General features: G+C 39.9%; 1 protein-coding gene across 2 annotated transcripts in view; it reads right to left on the bottom strand.

Moving 5' to 3' along the window:
* UBR2 (ubiquitin protein ligase E3 component n-recognin 2) overlaps positions 1-10968 on the bottom strand; it is a 54268-nt gene extending 43300 nt beyond the window's left edge. For both annotated transcript variants that reach the window (XM_014950910.1, XM_014950909.1), the window contains exons 1-5: positions 10839-10968; positions 6348-6607; positions 4377-4455; positions 2718-2831; positions 519-646 (exon numbers count right to left, since the gene is read on the bottom strand). In XM_014950910.1, coding sequence (XP_014806396.1) covers positions 519-646; positions 2718-2831; positions 4377-4455; positions 6348-6607; positions 10839-10916 — 659 coding nt within the window. In that variant the 5' untranslated portion in view covers positions 10917-10968. The remainder of the gene's footprint in view (positions 1-518; positions 647-2717; positions 2832-4376; positions 4456-6347; positions 6608-10838) is intronic.
* Positions 10969-21634: the final 10666 nt, after the last annotated feature.

The following is a 21634-nucleotide window of genomic DNA, read 5'->3' as shown; positions in this document are numbered from 1 at the left end:
AAAAACTTGGCAGTCTCTTAAAAAGCCCAAACTCAACAATCCTCAAAACCGTAACTTAAAAGAGGATACTAACAAGATGTCACAAATGAATCCATGATAACTATGATGCTCCAATACACTTAAATGCTCTGTAATGCTTCAAAATTTGTAATAAGTGAATCACTGAAGGTACAAAACACTTTTGTCATCAGAATTTCAGTAACTTTGATCAAAAGAAATTAACCTGCCACTTGTTTTAGGGTATTGAAACTACAGATACTTCCTTTTCAGCATTAAGAAAACATTAAGGGATCAAAAACATTGTTTCATCATTGCTATGGAGAGATAAGGGCTGTATAGTCACAAAAATAAAAAATGTAAGAAAAACAAATCTATTAAAATTATTTTAGGACATTGTCTACATAGTATTCCTGACAATTTTGGGAAAGGCAGAAAAGATACTTAAAAATCAGAATTTGCATTTTCTATTGTAAATATCTGCAATCCTTTAAAAGGCAAAAGGCAAATACCATACTTACGGCATTTCTAGGCCAGGCAATTCATTTTCCTTTTCCCATGTTAATATATCTACTGCATATTTAAATGCGATGGCAAAAATATTATAAGCTCTTGCCACCATATCTTCTGGTAAGTGCACAAGAGGATCCTGGAAAATAAATATAAATAGCAATTGAAAAAATACGTGACATTCAAAACAGAAATTGACAAATGTGCACCTCTCTTTGTCAAAGATGATGCAGCATCTTTAATGATGTCTAGCTTTAAATGACTATGTTCAAAAGGAATAGTCAATAATCATCCTGTTTTCTTTCGCTAGTAGTTCTTCACTGACAAATCATCAAAGCTGTAATCTAACATTCAATACCTAAATGTTAACTTGCCTCTGATCACCCTCTTAATTTTTCACACACTTCTCCATTTTCACTTCCATTGTTCCCACTTTTGCACACCTTCTAAGATAGCTCTTCTGAAGAACTTTTAACTTCAGCTGTATTAAAATCTGCTTTTTCTGTGATGCTTTCAAAAAAAATATTTTGAAATCACTGTATCTTTTATTCCCCTTACCAACATCAGTAAACTGCAGAATACAAAAACTATACATCTATTGCATTGTTTTATAGGCAGCATGCATTTAGAGGCTGAATTTAGAGGCCTATCCACACTTGACCACAAGGTCAAAGGGACTACTTTTTGGAGTAGCAAAAGAGAAACACTACCAACTCTGATTCAGGTAGTACGGGTACCACTGCCATTTCCTTCCAGTCCATTTCAAGGGATTTGTGTGTCAATAGAAAACATAACAAACCTCTTCTTTTATTGCAAATTTTTTGATGGTCAGAACAACTAGTCCCTCTTCTACAAAGCTGGAAAGGGAACACTGCATGCCCTGGAGGTCACCTGGACATACACTATACATTGGGTCACTGACTCAATTCATCATTCGGTATTTTGAAGTACATGTAATCATTAACCAATTAAAATATTTAACAGTAGCCCAGTTTCTGTTCTAGGATTACCTAATACCAAATTTTGTGTTTTACTACAGTTAATGTTGTATAAAAATGGCCACAATAATTTTTTATATTTATAATCTTAGAAGATTTTCAGAAGCCCTTGGCAGAGCAATTCACTTGTACCAGTAAAGTTTATCCACACGATGCTCCCCCAAGATTCTCTGGAAATATCTGGAAGCTTTACAGGAATGTTAATAACTGCCATTTCTCTTTTTTTTTTTTTTTTAGTATGTCCAAGTTGTTGAGAAACTGTGAAGATATGTTCTCTATTTACCTTCTTATGAGGAGGAGCTGAAGGAACTGGGGTTGTTCAGCCTGGAGAAAAGAAGGCTGAAGAGAGACCTTATCTCTCTCTACAACTACCTTCAGGAGGTTGGAGTGAGGTGGGGGTCGGTCTCCTCTCCCAAGAAGCAGGCGATAGGACAAGAAATGGCCTCAAGTTGTGTCAGGGGAGGTTTAGATTGGACATTAGGAAACATTTCATCACTGAAAGGATTATCAAGCATTGGAACAGGCTGCCTAGAGAAGTGCTTGAGTCACCATCCCTTGGAGGTATTTAAAAGACAAGTAGATGTGGTGCTTAGGGATATGGTATAGTGGTGGACTTGGCGGTGCTAGGCTAATGGTTGGACTTGATGAACTTAAAGGTCTCTTCCAATCAAAATGATTCTATGATTCTGTACCAAACAAGCTTTTATAGACCTCTATCTGATATCTCCATTACAGCTTTCCTGTAACAGCAAGTCATTTTTATTTTTAAAAAAACCTGTGCACTTCACTTTGGCAAGAATCAGAACATATGTTGTACAGACAGCTTAATTTGGCTTCTTCATGCATATAACATACAGACTTTTTTTTTCCTCACATGGCAGACTCCTTTCACCTTTCAGAATAAGACAGAGAAACAAAGAAAAGAACGAAAGCTGCAGAGGGAAAAGAACTAAAGCTGCAGACGTAACCAAGTACATACAAAATAAAGCATTCAGGTAGAAAATGTCATTCTAACTAACTCCTTAAAGTTAGAGAAGACATTAATTTTGTCTAACACATATTGTTGTTCATGTATTGCTATTAAATTTCCTCTCATCATTCACGCGTGGTATACAAGACTAAAAGTGACCTCATATGAATGATCTGTATCTATAAACACACATACATACACAGTTGACCATGTTTTGAAACACCATGCTCAATTGCTATTACCTCTTCTTCTGCGGTCTCTGAAGAGTTCAGTTCGTGCTTTTGACAGTAAGGACCTTCTTTCCAAGCTTCTGTATCACCACAGTCACAGAAACCTCCACCACCTGATGTTGTCATCTAAAATTATTTAGAAACAAAAGAGTTCATGAGAATACACATACACACGCGTGCACATTGTGCTTTTGTAGTTTAGCTATGGCTACCTAATTGCAACACCTGAGAGCTTTAGCCAGTCCCCTGTTAAAAAAGCACAGTGAAACCATGCCTGCTTCTATGATGGCTCAAAGCTTATCTACTTCATCCGTCCGCTGATGCCAAACAAGAAGAGAAAAAACTAAAAAAAAAGCTTCAAACACCCCCATTCTACCCCACCTGAAGGCTGTGGGTTTTTTCTGGTTTTCAGTTTCTCTGAATCTATTACTGCAATGCCATCTGTACTATAGCAGATTCTCACATTTTTAGTCTGAACAAAGCTAAAAGGTTTCATATAGCGCTATTAGACAGTGAGTAAAAAATGTGCTGTTTACAGAAACAGGAATTTACAGACAAAACTTACTTTTTTCTATGCTTACTAATACTTATGTGAAGAACTTGTATCTGGAAACCATAATGATATATTTACACTGATTTAATAAAATTTATTTTAAAGATAAGATCACTTCAAAATGGTAAGTGCAATAACACCTTTTTTGAACCACAAATATTAACTGATTCATAGAAGAGTTATTCTTTCACCTTTTTTTGGCATACAGGTACTTTCTCTACATACAGCTAGATCCTACAGTATCAACAAGATTAGATGGACATTTGCAAGAATATTTGCTGACACTTTTGGATGTCACCTAGACTTGTTAATTCGCTAAGCTTGCAAACTAAAAATCTCCATGCAGGAAATATGCTGATATCAGCAAATTGGGTTGGGTTTCTTGGGGCAAGTTGTTGTGTCTGGAGGTTATTTTTTTTCGTAAATCCTAGTGCTCAGTATAAGCACGCAGTGATCAGATTTACATTAAAAGCAGTGCAGTACTGTCAAAAACAGATTTACAGAAAGGTTGCACTGGTAGTTTTCACTTAGCTTCTTACTTTTAAAACACACCACAGCCTTCTTAGTTTTGTTTGTAATTTTTTTTCTGAACTAGTGTGTACTACTAATGGCAATATATTACTAAAAGAGCATCTACAGTTTTAGTTTTCTACTTTATGTTTAAAAACAAACAAAAATCCTGCTATTGTAGAGAATTTTATAGCAAAGCAGATGTTTAAAGGAAGTAAGTTTTTTTTAAAAGTGGTTCTTAATAAAGGTTTTTTAGTACCTTTTAAAAAAAGTCAAATATCAAGGTCAAAGCAAGTCAAAAACCAACTCTAATGCTGTAAAATTCACTAAAGGGCATATGTTAAAAATAACATACATTGGTAAGTTTAACTGTTGTACATAAAAGTTAATTGCTCAATATTCTAAAGTGTTAACTTTCAGAATTTACACTCATATCAAAACACAGTCTTATAAGATTATTGCAGACATAATTTCAAATGTTATGTTCCTGCAACATTTTCAAATTATGTATACATTACTAAACTTTAAACAAGGAGTTTCATACATATACAAAGTTATTAATGATTAATGACTACATCATATATTCCAGCCCGAGCCACGACACTAACCCTGTATCGGTGCTCTCTATGAATACTTCCAAGAAAGCACTCCATGCATAACACACAAGTTGGGTCAACTGCACAGTCTCTGAAAACAGCAAACAAAACAAAACAAAGAAAAAAAAAAGGAGAAGCATTAAACAAATGTTTTTGCCTTTAATTACACATTTTACAACAGGTAATCTTCAAATATCACTATTATAAACCTTCTGACTAACGTATATATTATTCTGAAAGAGTAAAGGGATGGCTTCCAAGCAGGGGGAAACAAATGAAGGAGGAAAAAAAGAGGCTTTAAGAAAAGGCTTTAAAATACTGTCTGGGTAGCATGTGTATTTGCTATAGCCATTGTCCTCAAAAGGTGAGACAAGTATATAAGCAAGTAAACAAATTACAGAACACAATACAAACAGGTATACACAGTATAAATCCAAGAAAGCTCTCTGAAGTACAGAGTACAAGCATTAACAATCTCCAGCAATCAGAAAAGACATTTTTTCACTGAACACTGGGAAGATAGCACACAACAGATCAGATCAAACCTGTGCTTTTAAGTTTAGGCCTTCAAGCTCACTAAGGAGGTCTGAGAATGCAGTTTCGTCAACCAGGAGATCAGAGACCATAGTAAGGTCCTGTCTACAAGTACTGCATATTGGATAGAAACAATATTTCTAGCAAAAGGGGCTAAACAAATGAATGAGGCAATTATGCATTATATTTACTTGTCTCCCTGAAAAACACTGAAAATCCTTGAAACTATGTAATGCAACTGAGCTATGACTCCTCAAGATTAAGGGAGTCGAGTTTTGCAATGCAAAAATAACTACCAAGAGAAATGAATGTCTTATGATGGTTATTATTTAAAAAAAGAAGTTGGAGAAACAACTGATTTTGTTCAAAACAAAACATCAGAGATCCTATGAGATGTTATTATCAAGAATTTGCTTAATTTCATTTCACCAAATAAATTAAATCAGGTGATCACTGAAAAATAATCAGGCAACCCTGACTGACTATGCATAAAGTACCATTTTCCCATTTGTCTTCTCCAGGGCAGTCACTAAAGGCGAAAATTTCGAAGACAAATTACACGAAGCTCTTCTGTTTTAAAATAATTTACGTCCATGGAATTTCTTTTTTTTTTTTTAATTAAAAGAAAATCAAACCCACTTATTGCTACAATATACCCACAGGATTGGGTAGATACAGTATCAGGTATTGATTCTTCAGAGCCCTAAACTTGTGGCAATATACTTCCAAACTCAGTACCATTTACCAAGTAATTCCTCTAACAAATAAGGGTGCTTATACCTAAAGCAGAGGCAGACCTGGAAGCTTTACAACTGGGCAGAAAAGCCACTGCTTTTAATGAATTACACGGACTCAGAAAACAATACTGTTTAATTTAAACGCTCATCATTTTTCATTACCAGCTATAACTCAAAGAAAATTATTAACGCACAAGAAACTTTAACAGTTTTACATCTATGTTTAGTACTTACACTGTCTTAAAACTGAGGATTTTTAAAATACTTGTAATTGGTTAGGAACGTACTGTCCTCTTTCAAGTAGGATGGTATTTTTAGAGATCTAGAGATAGACTTAGGGAAGGAACAGGTCATGGAAAGAGGTCTAAAACACAGGATCAACACTAACAGCTGATATTAAGTACCTGAATTACATGCACATACACCTGCCCACTTGCCTCTGACCACACTGACAGATCTCCCCAACCACCTTCTATAATCTTGCATTTCTTTTGTACAGAAAACATTCCACGTTACATTAATAAATATTTTTTTTATTTACACATCTGGAGTGTGTTAATTTTCCCCTGGTCCCATCTGTCATGAAACACTGCAAGGTTACTTTAAAAACAAATTTAGGGTATTAACTTTTCATTAGGACAGTACATTCTTATTGAAAAATGTTCTATGACTTCACAAATTGTAAATACTTTACAATGTTAAGTTGAACTACCTGCAAGAATACGTAGGCTCTCCCACTTTAAAAACACGGCCACAGAGATGGGAAGGTTTGTTTGCTTGTTCAAGCTTTGGAAAACCAAATGCAGGATCTTCGCCACAAAGATACCATTCCATTGGTCCCAGCAAGACGTGTTGTGCCACCATGTCTTCCCTTTGTGGGGCAGGGTTAGGACCCCTGCAGTAAATTTTTGGTACATAATAGGCCAGATGCTGGTATACTTCTTTCTGAAGGTCATTTGCTTGCAGCCATTTCTTTTAAATTAAAAGGAATGAAAATACAAATCATTAATTAATAAAAATATCTAACACAGTTCTATCCATCAAAATGACCTTTTTTATTTCTAAATCAAAAATCTAAAATGACATTGCAAAACTAGAAAGCCATGTTTCCTTCTAAGCATTAAATCTAGACGATGACAGAAGGCAGACATTAGGAAAGGAATAATTTGTTTCCCTGCTTGCACATTTTATCCTTTTGACATTCAAAATTCTTTCCAAGAATCACAAGATTTAAGAGACCAAATTCTTAGAAATTTTCCTCCAGGATGCATGACCAGCAAAACGTCCCAATATTAGCAGTGACTTTTAGGATAAGGCCTAGGCTATGCTGGCTGCATTTCTCTGGAGTGCAGACTGATGCTGCCAGCTGGGGACACACAGGAGCAGCGGAAGCCTGGAGTTGGCAAGGAACAAGCAAAGACAAAAAGTACAAGGAGAATGGCAAACACAGCATTAGGTAACAGTCCCTCTCTCATTTAATTTCAACAAATTACATATGAAAATGAGGGGGGTTTGATTTCTCCTACCACCAAAGTAACTTAGCACACCTACTGTTTCAAGTATGATGTTAAATCCATGAATTCTCTTTGTCAATCAATTGTAAAAAACAATGTTGACAGTTTTTAAAAGCCATCAAAATACTGTACCTGCTATAAGCCACTGAAAATCTCATAGCTTTTCCTAGGTTTTTTTTTTTTCCTTTGTATACACAGAGAATAAAAAAAAACCTCTAGGACATTTGTTTTATTTCTGCCTTGTGGATTACGATTTTATAAAGGTTTAAACTGTAAATTAAGGCTGCAAGGTTTTTAGAATAAACAAACGGAAGTAAGCACATACTGCAAGTGTGCACTGATTAAATCCTTTGTTACATAAACAGCCTTAGCATGCCATTTCTCATTGTAAATATGACAACCAGATACCCACTGGCAACTTCAGAAAAAGAATTCAAAATCAACCTGAAACTGTATATGAAAACCAAGAATTAATTATACCAAAATAAATAGGTTTGGTAATCAAATGTTACAGCTTGATTTACTCTGAATTATTTATGATTTACTCTAAGGAACTTATGTTTGAGACAACACAGTTGTAGTAAGTCCTTCAGGATACAGACATACAGAGTGAGCAGAGCATTTGTGGCATTTAAGAATGGCTGCATTTCTGCTTTTTTATTTTAATATACTGTAGCATTTTCATTGACCAAACTTTTCTGAAGCAGAACCTCTTAAAAAAAACAACCAACAACCAAACTTATTTGTCAGTAAGCTCTTAGTAGAATAATATGTTTTCCCCTCGCTTATCTTTCCCTAAGTTTGACTTCTTAAAATCATAATCAATCTAGTAAATCTTTCTGTATTGATCCAGCTTTGAGGGTCAAAGCCACTATTTTTTCCAAGGAAGTCCATGGGAAAAGGTTGCCAAGAAGCTGTATCCAACAATATAGAAGTTTACAGATAATCTCACCATTCCCACCAGGACTCAGAGACTAGCACAAAAAAAAAAAAAAAAAAAAAAAAAACCCAGAAAAAATTTGCATTACTAAGAATTGGAGTCGCTTTTTTCCCTAGCTCATTAATCTTTTCCTCTCCTTTCATCATTTGTGCCAAATATCTACTACCGCCAGGAACTGACGCAATCACAGTGAAACTGACTTCATTTCTTCCATGATTTCCATTTAATAAGATAATTTTTAGATTATTTTCTAGGGCATATATCTGTTATTATGCCTGCATTTTTCTCAGCAAAATACCTTTAACTTCATTCTTTCAATTCAGCAGTACATTTCTAATTTCTATCTGGAAAATACACGGTGCATATTAGCTACACTACAAGCTCAGACAAATACCTCGCCAGAGAAAATTCTTGTTCCTCGAGTAAATGGCTTTCTCATCCCAAAAATTCTGGGAGTAGTTGCCTGAAAGTTAGGTGTGGCCACACTGAACATCATCACACCTAAACCTCTTCATGGAGCCAGTTCTATACACATAACTGTGCACACAGTTTTGAAAATCAGATTCTGGCTAAAAAAGTATCCAAAGGAAGTACAAGCCAGTACAGGACAAGGAAACAAACATCACTCCAAGAGCTACCAGAAAGGCAACTCAAAGTATGGTTGTACATGTAAAACTGTTACTAGAAACATATACATATACATCCATATTGTAGCATCGCCTTTTCTAAATTGCTACCTGAGAGGCACTGAACTCCAGCAAAACTACTCAAAATTTTGGAATTTGTTCTTTAACAAAAGCATTTGTAGGCAAGTTTCAATTAGTGTTTGTTTATCTTCTAACCTGAAGTCACATGTAAGAAAAGCTAATGTTTTACTCTCCCAAAAGAGGTTTTTATTAAAAAGAGAAGCGTATTCCTCTTCACTTCCTCCCCCCTCAGACTGACTTTCCTGCAGCAATTTTTGACTGCCCTGGAAAAAAACACCTGAAATGCATTGATCAAATAACATTATGTAAATACCTAATGGTCCATCAGGGTTTCTACTAAATCCACATTTAAGTAAGAGATAGTAGATCAAAACATGTAACACAAGCCATAAAACAACTCAGTTTTCTGTTTCAAAAGCTAGAAGGTACAACTTATGTTTTTCTTCACTGCACAAATAAATATTTGCAATGTAGGCTCATGTTCTGTTACAAATAATTTATTTTTCTGATTGTTGTTCTTTGGAAGTTTATCACTATGCTGTTGCAATGAGAAACTGACGGTAAAGTGCTAGAACTATTGCTCTGGGCCGGCACTTATTGTGTTAATATTGGGCTACCAGCAAAGTAATGCTCTCAGCAAAGGAGGGAGAAAAACAATGCTAAAACCCAAGTAGGTTGTTTACGTATAAAATCAGGCAGTGCCAACAGCATTTGGCTGATAGCACGTTGTAGATTTGAAAGGGATAGATCTTAGAACTGTAGCTTGTGCTGGTAATGACAGAGAACCAAAATGAGAAAGAATTGACTAAATTTAAACTGGCACTCAAACTGTGTTCCACTTGGTGCACATTTGCCTTGGGTTTACCTAGCGTGACCCCCAAAAAAAAAAAAAAAAACCATCTGCCACTCACACAGACAAGGTAATTTGGGCTCAGCCCCGGCAACTTCATGAAGTGTTTGATGGAATTATTGGGTTTGCTGTCTCGGAGAAGGAAGACTAATCCTGAAGCTAAACTAGCTAGGATATGGCTAACTATGCACATTTGCCCATCTAATCATACCTCGATCTGCACTGTAGCTACAACAACATAATCTGAGGATAATCTGAATTATAACATTGCCTTTTCTGTTCTTTTGGAAAGCAGCCAATGTAATTCTCATTGAAATACACACAGACAGCTCTTCAAGGTCTTATCCTACAGATACGCACATGAACAGTCCCGATATTTTAACATATAAATCCAGTTCCTCAAATGCGCTTGTGTCTGTAAGATCTGGCATTTAGGCCAGAAACAAAAGTTTTCCTGAAAACCTTACCCTCAAGACTTCACTTCTCTTCCCTGTTGACTACTTTTCATAAAAGCAGGAAAAGCACACGAACAAAAGTAGATTACTTCAAATTTTACACTGATTTTACTAACACTTCCTCTACAAACATCCTAAGGTTAACAAGCGCAAGCTTTTGCGAGAACCGCACCTTAAATACTAGGAAAGAAGGAAGAATCTTGTACTGAAACTTCAACGCTACAAAGCGTATTTGGGGTCAGACATCTACCTAAATTAAGGGGGGAAAGGGATGTTCTCATGTCGAGGCACGACTGCCCACAGGGAGCTGCAAAAAGGCAGCAAAACAGGCAGGAGAGCTGAACTTCTCAGCTGCTTGGAGAAGGCGAGGACCTCTTCGGCTGGGGGTGACCAGGTCCAGGCGGTTTGCTGGGGAGCCACCTGCGCCAGCCAGAACAACAGGAAAAGCTGGCTGCTCGCTGGCGACCGAGCCGGCTGCTGCAATAAGCGACGCGGGCGACAACAACGGGCCCAGGCCAGAAAGGGAGGCCGCTGCCAGCCAGGGCTGCCCTCACGGAAAGCCTCCTCGTCCCCTTCCCCCCTCTCCCCCCCGCCTCTCCCCGGGCACAGCCTCGCCCCGGCCCTCACGGCCCCGCCGCCGGCAGGGCAGGCCGGTGCCGCCCGCCGGCCTCACCAGCCCCGGCTCCTTCCCCGACCCAACCACTTCTCGCCCTTCCGCCCCGGGCCCGCCGCCTCACCACGGCGATCTCCTCGGCGGAGCACTCCAGCAGGCTCTTGTCAATGGCCTGCACCTCCGCCTCCAAGTCCGCCGCCATCTTCTCCTCCCCCCTCCCCTGCGAGTCGCCGCCGCCGATGCAGGGACACCCGGAACCGGGCCCGGCCGGCCGCTCTGCCCGGGAACCCACTTCCGCCCCGCCTCCGCCCGGCACATCCCCGCCCGCAGGGCATTCTGGGACTTGTAGTCTTTTCCCGCTCCCCGGCGTCTCCCAGGAGACGGCGCCCATTGCCCGGGCCGCGGGGGGGGGCACCCTGCGAGGGCCTGGGCCTGGGTCGGGACCGGGGAGGGCCGACGGCTCGGCACCTCGGTCGTTTGCCCTTCTCGTCTCCTCCAACGTGAAACCATGCCCGAGACGGTGCTGTGGAGGGGGGGGGAACCTGCGGTCTCGCTAGCAAAGGCGGGTGGCCCCCAGGGCTGAAGCCCACTCGTCCTCAGGGCCCGGGCCTGTCAGTGCTGCCCGTGAGCGGGGGGGCGGCGAGGGCTTCCCGGGAGGACCCCCGGGTGGGTGAAAACTGAAAAAATAAATCAGTAAATTACGTGATTATGTGAATCTGGCAACTACAGCTTTAAGACAAACGTTACTAGATAGCAGAAGGTCTAAATCCCATTGCTTCTCCCCTGGCTCCCACAGGGACCATGCACCATGCAAGCTGCAGCCTCACAGTTCAGCTTTGCTTATTCGGGTAGAGCTCCGGGTTTTCAACTTTAAAAAGAAAAAAGTCACCACCAACAAAACCAGCAAACAATCCTCTCCCAGAACTCTTTTATTTCGTTGTAGTTAATCCGGGCTCTGCGCTTACGAGGTCTTTTGGAAAACCTGTTGTACCACTGTCGTACCCACGGGCTTGCCGGCGTGTTGGCACTACACCACTGTTAATTACAGCCGGGCCACAAACCCAACAGACGTGTTTAACTTTGTGTGTGCGGCCAGACGGCACCTGAGCAACTGCGTGAGCCATGCGGAGGGCTTCACACCACACCTTCCTTTGCCTGCTCCCAATTTCTGTCTCAACAGACCAAAGTGTCACGCACAAACTAAATATTTTTTTTTCCACCTTGCACCCACTGCCAGCCTTCGTGGAGACAAGGATCCACCCTGCAAGAACCTACATTAGCAAATCCCGCTGAGGAAGTCCCTGCTCTGGCCAGTTTACTCTCCCAAATTTAGACAATGCACGGGAAGGAGAGGAATAAACAGGCGGGAAAGACAAAACGAGTTATAATGGCCTGAACTACCAACCAAAGGAAGGCCAAATAGTACTAACTTACAACAAAACTGTGCATTAAAAGTGATCTCCATTTCACAGTTTATATTCCTTAGGAATTTTTAAACATTCTCATAGGGGTTTTTTTGGTCTCATTTCTTTCTTTTTCCTTCTCCTTATTCTCTCCTCAACCAATAATTTAATTACTGAGTTACCCAAGGGAGAGACATTATCATGTATCTGTCCAAGTAATAACAAATACATCTGTGGCCATATATTAATACGAGAAAGAAGGTGGGCTGCGTGCCATTGCCTGGCTACTCTGCAAGAGATTTAACGTTCCCTGCATCAGGGGGCAGCAGCGCACGCTTGCATATTAGTCATACTATATAAGCACTTGTTTCTGAAACCTCAAGGGTTTATACATCATTGCATTTACTTACACACTGTGTTTGTGAGTTCTGGGGAATTTTGAGATGAGGGGAACATACACAGTCTGGAAAACTGATTGCAAGAATTGAAAAAGATGGTCTTAGCTAGTGCTATGAGGAAATTGTAAAATGATAGCCTCTAGAATATTGATTTCACCTCATATTCTAAGAATAAGCTTAATTTCCATTTATCTGATTGTATGCTTACTATATGCAGCATGCATCTTTTTACTGTATTTACTTTTATATCTTTGCCGCATTTTGAATAATTGTTCTTAGAACACAGAAAATAATTACATATTCCTTAGAAGATCAGTGAAGCCCACGCTGTTTCTCATTCATGCGCTGTTGATGCCTAAGGAATACAGAACATGACACTTCTTTGGAAGAAGGCAGAGGGTGAAAGAAAGCTGTATGATTTAATTGCCTCTCCTTCTGGGCTGCATTAAGAAAATGTTAGAAAAATCCCAGGGTTTAGTAATGTGAAAGGCATCTTATTTTATCTAGAAAGGTGGGCGACCCAAACAGAAATTAGACTGCAAAGCCATTATTTCAATATGAGCATAACAACTTCCTGGGTATCATTTTTTATAACGTTGGGTAGAATTTTCCATAACTTTTACCCTGTGCCATTAACTTCATAAGTAAAGATATTATTCAAATTCAGGAACAATAATTAAGGTTGAGGAGACGGCCTTTATCTTCTGCCAAAAAGACTAACTCTTCCCGGGTCTATTATCAGACAGAAATTGACGAAAAGAAATGTAGAGAATTTAACATTTTAACAGGGTTAATAGTAAACCTTTGTAGCATTTCCCCACTCTAGCTGGTATGTTTCTGGGTCTCACCTGGCTGTCAACACACAAGATAGCCCACAGAATGTCACAGACTATGATTTTGGAGGATGCAGATATCATCTGTATCTTCTTTTACCTTCTGACCTGTCTGTCTAAGCACTGCTTGCCTCTGCCATTAAAAAAAAAAAAAAGAAAACAAAAAGCTAAATAGTACTTTAACTGGGGTTCAATTAACTTGATTAGGTTCCAGTATTTTTTAATACGTGCTGCATCCATTAAAAACACAACGTAAATAGGCACAGTTGAGCAAATATTAATTGTGACAGTGGAGACTGATGGTTCCTTTCTAAAAACTGTTTTAGAAGCTACTAATGAAATAGGATGCTAATGAAACAGACTGCCTCTGGCTGCAAGTCCAGCAGAAGTCAGCAGCAGCAGCCAAGCTGAAGCCTTGCTGTTGGGACAAAGAGGTGCTCTGCTGACAGAAGTTACTGTGCTCTTGGATGAGCACTGCTGGAGCGTGCCCATCTACAGGGCCTGTTGCATTTGTGACTAGGAATGGATGAAATCATAAGGTAAAGGGATGTTGGAGGAAATTTTTAAGTGCCTGATTTGCTGGCATGTTCACTGTACCTTAAATGCAGTCAATTTAATATCTTTGTATTAATTTGAATGTAAATAGAAAAATATTTCACACCTAGACTGCAGGGATAGATGTCTTCTTTATAGACTCACAAAAAAAAATGATATTTAATTTTCTCCACGTCAATGGAGTTTTCTGGCAGTTATTATGAAAGGCAAGTCTTGTGAGAAGGAATCAGAAATGTTTCTATTTGTGAAAGGTTCATATCCTGATACAGGTAAAAATCATTTTTAAAGCATGTATTTCCTTGCCTGCTCTCTAAAATAATGTTGCAGTTGTAATTTCATTTAAAAGTTTAACTATTAAAGCAAATGATCAGCATTTTGCTGCATAAAGTTGATATTACGTACCTGTATCTAAGATCATCACCTTGCAAAGACATTTGTGTCTCTTTAACCTTCCCTAAGTCAGCAACCCTTTCCACCAAATAAAGCATGTGTCCAAGTGTAGGATTCAGGTTTATATTTTCAGTAACACTAATTTTGATAAAACAGTTTGCTTAGCAGATACTGAATGACCAAAGTAGTGATTTTTACAGTGCAAATATAATTTTTAAAGCCATTATCATTTACATGGTTTCCTTTCCTTCCTCTTCAGTGCCGGATGAGGTAGGTTTGTAGTCACCATCTCTTACATTGTCTTCAGATAAATTCAGATGGTAATTCTTTTATTTCTGTACTGCCAATTCCAATGACAAATTATGCTGACCAAAATAGAATTTTGCCTGTGATAATGTTAATTAAAAGATGAATTGTGAATGAGGTGAACAATGACACCCAGTACTTGGTGGATTGATAAGACATAGTTCACTAAGCAAGACATTATTCAGAACAAAAGAGCACACGGTAATCTGCAAACACAGGTTATTTTAGGAATTTGGTTCAGAATTAGAGTATTAAAAATACTATCTGACAAACTGTAGGCGATTCTTTGTTCCTTGGAGGCACTAGTGCTATAATATCAGCCCTTTTAGCAATAAATCAGAATAAGCTTCTTTCTTTTTCCTGCTTTGTCTTTGGAGGATCTTAGATTAAAGGTGCATAATATTCTAAACATGATGTCACGAAAGATGATTAAAAAAAGACACTGAAAGCGGAGCACATTGCATAATAACAGTGAACACAGGAGACATAATGGAAAGCATAAAGATGCTGTGCCCATCTTCCTGGCTGGTGAAAAAACCTCTGCAAGTCTAGCAAAGGCAGTTACATAACTGATTTTTATTGCATTAGGCAACAGCAATATTGCTAAGCAAACCCATGTGCGGAGTTAGAAAGCTTCCTCCACCGTGGAAATGAGGAAAAAGGATGGAGGAAGGGTTCTCACTTAACATCCAGTAAGAGGGCAGGGCAGGAGGGTGTGCGTCTTCATTAACGGAGCGTGTCAGAGTGACAGCATGATGTATTCTCATCACGCAGTGTCTTAAAAAAAAACCAACTCAGTCCATGATAATTTCGCTGCTTTCTGCAGTGTAACGTGTCAACAGTCTAGAGCTCAAGCTGGTTAAGTTAAAATGCCAGCCTCTAAAAGAGATTTAACGGGAGCTAAGATAATAGTCAGTAATGAGTTGTAGAGGGACGGGGGAAATTAACACAGGAGCAAAGGAAAAAAAAATGCACACGCAAAAATGCGCCTGATCTCTCTAAATTCAGAACACTGCTTGTGTATATTTAGACATAGCAGTTAATACAAAGAAGTCTGTGAGTTGGTACCAAGAGAGCCTACTTTTTTGGGGCATGGGTGGTCAGCTTTGACACCGAGGAAGGTCCAAGCACCACTTGAAGTCTTTGCTGTAGCTGCTGCCCTTCCCCCTCACTTACTCACTGATGCCGATGAACATACAGGCTTATGTTGCAACCTTCCCCTTAGCAGGCTTTTCTTTCATGTGGTTGACTATTTTTCAAGCTTGAACAAACTTAATTATCCTTGGGACTTCTGCCACTCGTGTTTGCGTGGCAAACGAAGTGATAGGAAGGAGAGTGTAGAGACAGGTAACCACTCGCATGAAATGTAATGGCATATGCCACGTTGCTGTAGGACCAGACCTTTAAAATCCCTGCACTAAGAGCAAGCAGTGATGGTATTTAGCACCAACTTCAGCCCAAGAAAGTGCAGCATCAAAGTTAAGAGCCCTAAATCAGTTATAATGAGAGTAGGATATGGTGAAGTAGGTAGGTTAAGAAGTCCTGCTGCAACAGAAGAGGACCTTCTGAGTCATGACCACTTGGGTGGCTGGGTTGCAGCAGTCTCGGTCTTGAGGAGAAGGAAAAAAATCTTGCTTTTCCAAGTTCGCAGCACTAGGTGGCAATAGGCTGCACAGGCATGGCAGCACAGAAGTCCTCTTCTGCTGCTTCCACTCCAAGCCCTCGCCAGCTCCCACTCACTCCAGTCTGCAACCGGAAGGGTGTGGGCGGTGGGACTGGAGGAGCCATCCGACTTCAGATTTTTTTTTCACTCAAATCAGGCTTTAACTGCTTAGTGACTGGTACTTAGGAAAACTCAAGACGGTTTTGGAATGAGTCGGGCGGTGGAAGACGAGAAATGTGCTGTGAAATGCTTGGGGCCCTGTCCATGGGGCCCTTGGGTGGTAGGAGAAGCAGGAGGGGTAGAGAAGCAGGAGTGAGTGGTCGAGGAGTTGCCCACAGAGGTGGACGGCAGGCCAAGCGCAACTGCAGTCATCCTTTGGCAGAAGAAACTGGAGCAACCTCCTCTAGCAAGGCCCCTTTCTACAGCACCACAGAGGAGCTTCTGGGTGCCATGGACACCGCGGTGGTGCTGCTCAGTGACATTGCTGGTTCTCGGCTGTCAGAGATGAGAACTGATACCGAACCGCTGGGGGAAGAGTGCTTGGCTCCGGCTGAAACCACGTTTCTGCGCAGTTATGCAGGGGGTGCACAGAAGAAATGGGAATGTACAGCCCACAGGCAAAGGCAGGGCGGATGAAAGATTTATCTGGGAATATGAAAGTGCTTTGAACAAGTGAACTAACTCTTCTTCTTTTTCCCCTTCTTTCGCACAACGGAGCAATTTTAAATTAGAACGGGTTGTAACAGATTTAATTTAGATCACCATGGTGCCTAGTGCAATGCTACAGTGTTTTCGAGTTTATCTTTTTCCCTGATTTTAAAGGGCTAAACAGTTTTTAAATTGTGAATTTGTTATAGAATGTGTGGCTGCTAGACAGTCCCAAACAATTAGAAGTTTTTTTTCTGCACCACGATTAATTTTGTTAGATAAAACTACTGAAATACAACTGAAGGTAGAAATAAAAAGCGTTTATGTGCTGTACAGCCATGATTTACTCTTCAGAGATGCATTTAACGCTGTCTCCAGCAGAACAGCTTCATCCATTTTCCAAACATTCATTTGTTTATTTCAAGATTAGTCTCAGTTATAAACAGACATTAAATCACCTCCAGGCCCTAATACATTGTAATGAAGTATTGTAAACCATGTAGTATGTTGGTTTAAACAATGTAATCAGAAAGCAACAAAACCATTTTCTCCTGGTTCTTGCTGGCTCCCTGACTTCTTCTGTCTGTTCAAAGAAAAGTTCCTTTTAGTCTGTAAATGTCAAGGTCAATCAGAGGTCAAGTTTGTGCTTTTGAGCCGTGGTTCCTTTCAGGTTATTGGCTTTGTTTTATTACTGAAGGGAACCATCCATTTTGGCATATAGAGCAAAGAAGTCGTGTAATCCTATTAAATACAAAACCAACATCTACAAATAATGGTGAGGGTTTGACAATCGCACAAAAGCCCCCTTTTTCCGCCCACGGTTAAGCCTGCGCTGAGTAATTAATGGTCCTTCTATGGGCCTGTCTGCACTGGGAAAACTGCCTAACTAGTTTTCAAAACACTTGCCCGAAAACTAGTTACAAGCACAGCTGAGAGCCCCTTTTTGGCAAGCTGGCATCTTGCTACTGTGATGCTCAGGAATAGGGGGGACAGGGACACAGAAACAAATACCTGTCGGGTGCTCACACTGTCTCCTTCCATCCAGGAGCAGAAAATGGCACAGGAGGAGACAGGCACAATCCTAGGCAGAGGATCCTTGGAAGCAGAGAGACTTGCATTAACCAGGAAGGAGGAGGGAAGCATCTGTAGAGAGTTAAGGATAATAGGAGGTACTTCAAGTTATTAGAAAATAAACTTGCTTCGTTGGCAGTAGAGAGAAGTGGAAAGTTGGGGTTGCAGCACGCAAGTTGAGATGTAACTGGATCATTATGTACCGGGCACAAAATCTAAGACATAAAAAATTAACTACAAATATCTCACTGATCTCCTCATGAAGAATGTTTATGCATAGTGCAAGGTCAGTAGAAGTAAAAAATTAGGAAAGGGAAACAAGGTCTAATCAGAGGTAAAAACGGAGCAAAAGAAGTGTAGGGTAATTTAAAGAAAACCGTCCTAGCGGTGGTATCGACACGGAGGTAACCAAGGGAAAATGCTGAGGATTTTCATGATCGATTAGTTATGTTCAGATGTAAACTAAGGGCTTGCAATGCTGTCAGTTCTACTTGTCACTTCTTTGAGGACAGCCAACTACAGTACACGAAAACTACCGAAGCTGTGCAAAACCCAGTTTTCGTAAACAACATTCATAACGTTATTTTCACATCCCTCAGACAAGCGTATAGGTTATCACAGCCTTAAAATCTCTGTCTGTTGGCAAGGCAAGACATTACCATCCCAGAGCGTATGCAAACATATGAACCGACTGGATCTATTACTAATAAAAAGAGATGAGCTGATTGAGAGTGCAGATAGCAATTGCAGATAAGATGAAGAATTACATGAAACGTAGGCAGGAGCTGCAGAAATGAACACCAAACCAGACGTACAATTGAATATAATAAACATTACAGAAGTGGAAATGGGAAGCGGAGAAACCTACATTGCCCAGATTGTGAAACAAGCCTTACAAAAAGCCAGACGGTAAAAGTTTCCAGCCTATCATATTGCAAGGTCAGATAGACAACAAAGATGCTTGGATTTTAAGTGTGGAACAGGTCCAAGATCTTCAGATAGCCTTGTAACAGGAAGGGAAAAACACTGGCACATCGCTAGGGAAGGACCTCCACGCAGGACTGATGCTTAAACACAGACTCGAGAGGTTTTTGGCAGACACTTCAGTGAGAATGGCCTCTAACGGTGCAGTAAAACTAGACTGGAAGAAGCTTCACTCAATGCTGGGTTCACTCCCTGGGTTGAGCATATTTTAAGAAGGCCACAGGTTCAGTATGAATAATTAGGGCTGAATTTATTTTTTTGTCCTCCTTTGTTCCCAGCGCATCGCTCAAGTAGTGCAAAGAAAGTGAGATACACCCACAATTCCCCATCTGGGGATTTCCTCAACTGATATACAATCAATGTATAATTAGCTCCTTTGCCTCTCTCTGGGGTGCAGAGGAATTATCAGTGTCTCAATCTTCAGCTATCACTAGTTGCGAGATTACTCAGCTGGTGTGGGACTGAAAACAAAAAGCCATGGAGCTGTACCTGTCCCCCCGAGGGGGTTTAGAGGAGATGGTTGCATGATAAGAGGACGTGTACTCTGTAAAATATATACCCAGAGAAACAAATGCCTTGTCACTCCTAGAATTTCTGAATAAAGCAAAATGGATTCTGCAGACCAAGACATCAACTAAAGAAAATGTCGATTTAAGAAACCTCTTTTCCCTCCCTAGATGTGACTCCTTGTATTTCTTCAAGCTTTTCCAGCCAGCTGGCAATGCTGTGGGTACCCCAGAGAAAGAGATGAACCTTACCCATCCCTGGGTTACCCGGTCACCACCGGTCACCGCGGGGAGCTCTCAGGTATGGGAGGACAAGTTGGTATCACACATGGCTAGAAAAAAACTTGGGAGACTCTTACAGGAAAATTCCACACTTTAGTGACCTAGAAGAGAGTCTTTGTTTTTTTTTTTCCTCTGAAAACAGTCTCGTTCCCAATTTGCACCATTAGTTTTTTTCTCAACAGAACAGACCCAAAAGTCTTGTAGTCTTTGAGACTAAAAGACCTTTAGTCTCACAGGCTTAAACTTGTGTCTGGAGCACCACACAGAGGTTGTTTTGGGGACCCTCTGTTTAATTTCCCAAATTCCCTATTTGTTTGGAGATCACAGGCCGTTTGAATAGGATGGCAGTAATTTCTTCATCTTTAGAAGCAAAATTTGTCCATCAGAAAGCATACTATAAGGCTTCATGTATTTACATATCCCTGGATTTACTTGCCATCTGCCGCCTTTCAGCTGCTGCTGGCAAAATTACCACAGCAATAGAGCAAATTGGTTTTCCCCTACTATTAATTTTGTTAACCTGCTTTATAGGGGTCCCTTGCAGATCCCTGTCTGGCTGCAGCTCTACAGCAACTCCATCGTGTTTTCTGCTTTCTGTTTTTTCGTGCTGCTCTCACCTCCTCAAGTGTTTTGGGGTCACCAAACAAAAACACTGACACAGAAACGTAAAAGTGCTTGTCCTCTACTGTAAGTGCATTTCCATCACTATAAAAATACGTTACAGCTTATTTAAATTTGATGATGTAAAGTGCCTTACATCACTATAAACAAAATATATTGTGTATGTATTGAATATACAATATGAGTCTAGCCATGTTAGTTAAGAGTGTTTTTTAAATCCTGACAGCTGTATCCTTCCAGTTTCAATGTGTATCTGCCCACCATCACATATGTAGGAAACAAGTAAGTAAGATGCAGGGAGACCTAGAAGTGACCAGCATATGTAACTACAGCAGACCTATAAAAATTCAGATTACAGTTCTGAATGGGAAAGTTCAGAGCAGAAGGATGGTTGTTTTCTTCCAAACTCCTTCAACAAACCCTACACAGAGTACATTAAACTCTGCATAAAATCAGCAAAATAATTTGCTTCTGTGATGAGGAATATGGAACAGAAAACTAAGAAACTGCTGAAAGAAGGGTGATAGTTCTGATCTGAGATGGCCGCCTGAGCTCTTTCCACACAATACGCGGAGCGCTATGGCCAGTGTCATATCCACTTCTGACAGAGAAAATCCTGAAAAAATAACACTGGTGCCATTGCAGTGAAATTCACTACATACATACACTGGAAAACTTTAATCTTGATCTCAGTTGTCAGTGTGGACTTGGATGTGTTGCACACTGTGGGGTAACCACATTGACTTAATCATATCTGTATTTAGATATTATCCTCCTGTTACAGAAAATGATTTAGATTAACTGCAACTTGGAGTTAAGGTGAGAGGCTCCTTCTACTCTCATCACACATCTTTTCCATAACTGTTTACCTTTTATCTTTAGAAAATTTTTACAAACAATCAGCTTCATTTTTCCTTCCCGCACTTAAAAGTAAGATTTGTCTTGTTCAGGAAACCTTAGACATTAGTACAGCTCTGTGTAACAAGCCATCCGAAAGCCTCTTTTTGTATATGTCAATTTTACTACATAGCATATTTTTGAAGCCAAGAAAAAGAAATTCACAAGGATTGGTGGGGGCATTCAACAGAAGTCGTAGGAGACACTACCTTATATCTGTCACTGTATTTCACTGGATTTCAGGTTGAAGGTGTCTGTGTAAAGGCAGCTTCCATTGAATACTGTAACTGAGTTAAATCTTTGTCTGCAAAAGGGGCTGTGTATTTCTCTCTAGCAGTACAACAGAAGAACATTTAGAAGAAG

The sequence above is a fragment of the Calidris pugnax genome, unplaced genomic scaffold (genome assembly GCF_001431845.1).
Source record: "Calidris pugnax isolate Ruff unplaced genomic scaffold, ASM143184v1 scaffold24, whole genome shotgun sequence".
Classification (NCBI taxonomy): domain Eukaryota; kingdom Metazoa; phylum Chordata; class Aves; order Charadriiformes; family Scolopacidae; genus Calidris; species Calidris pugnax.
This window is presented reverse-complemented; position numbering and strand designations above follow the sequence as displayed.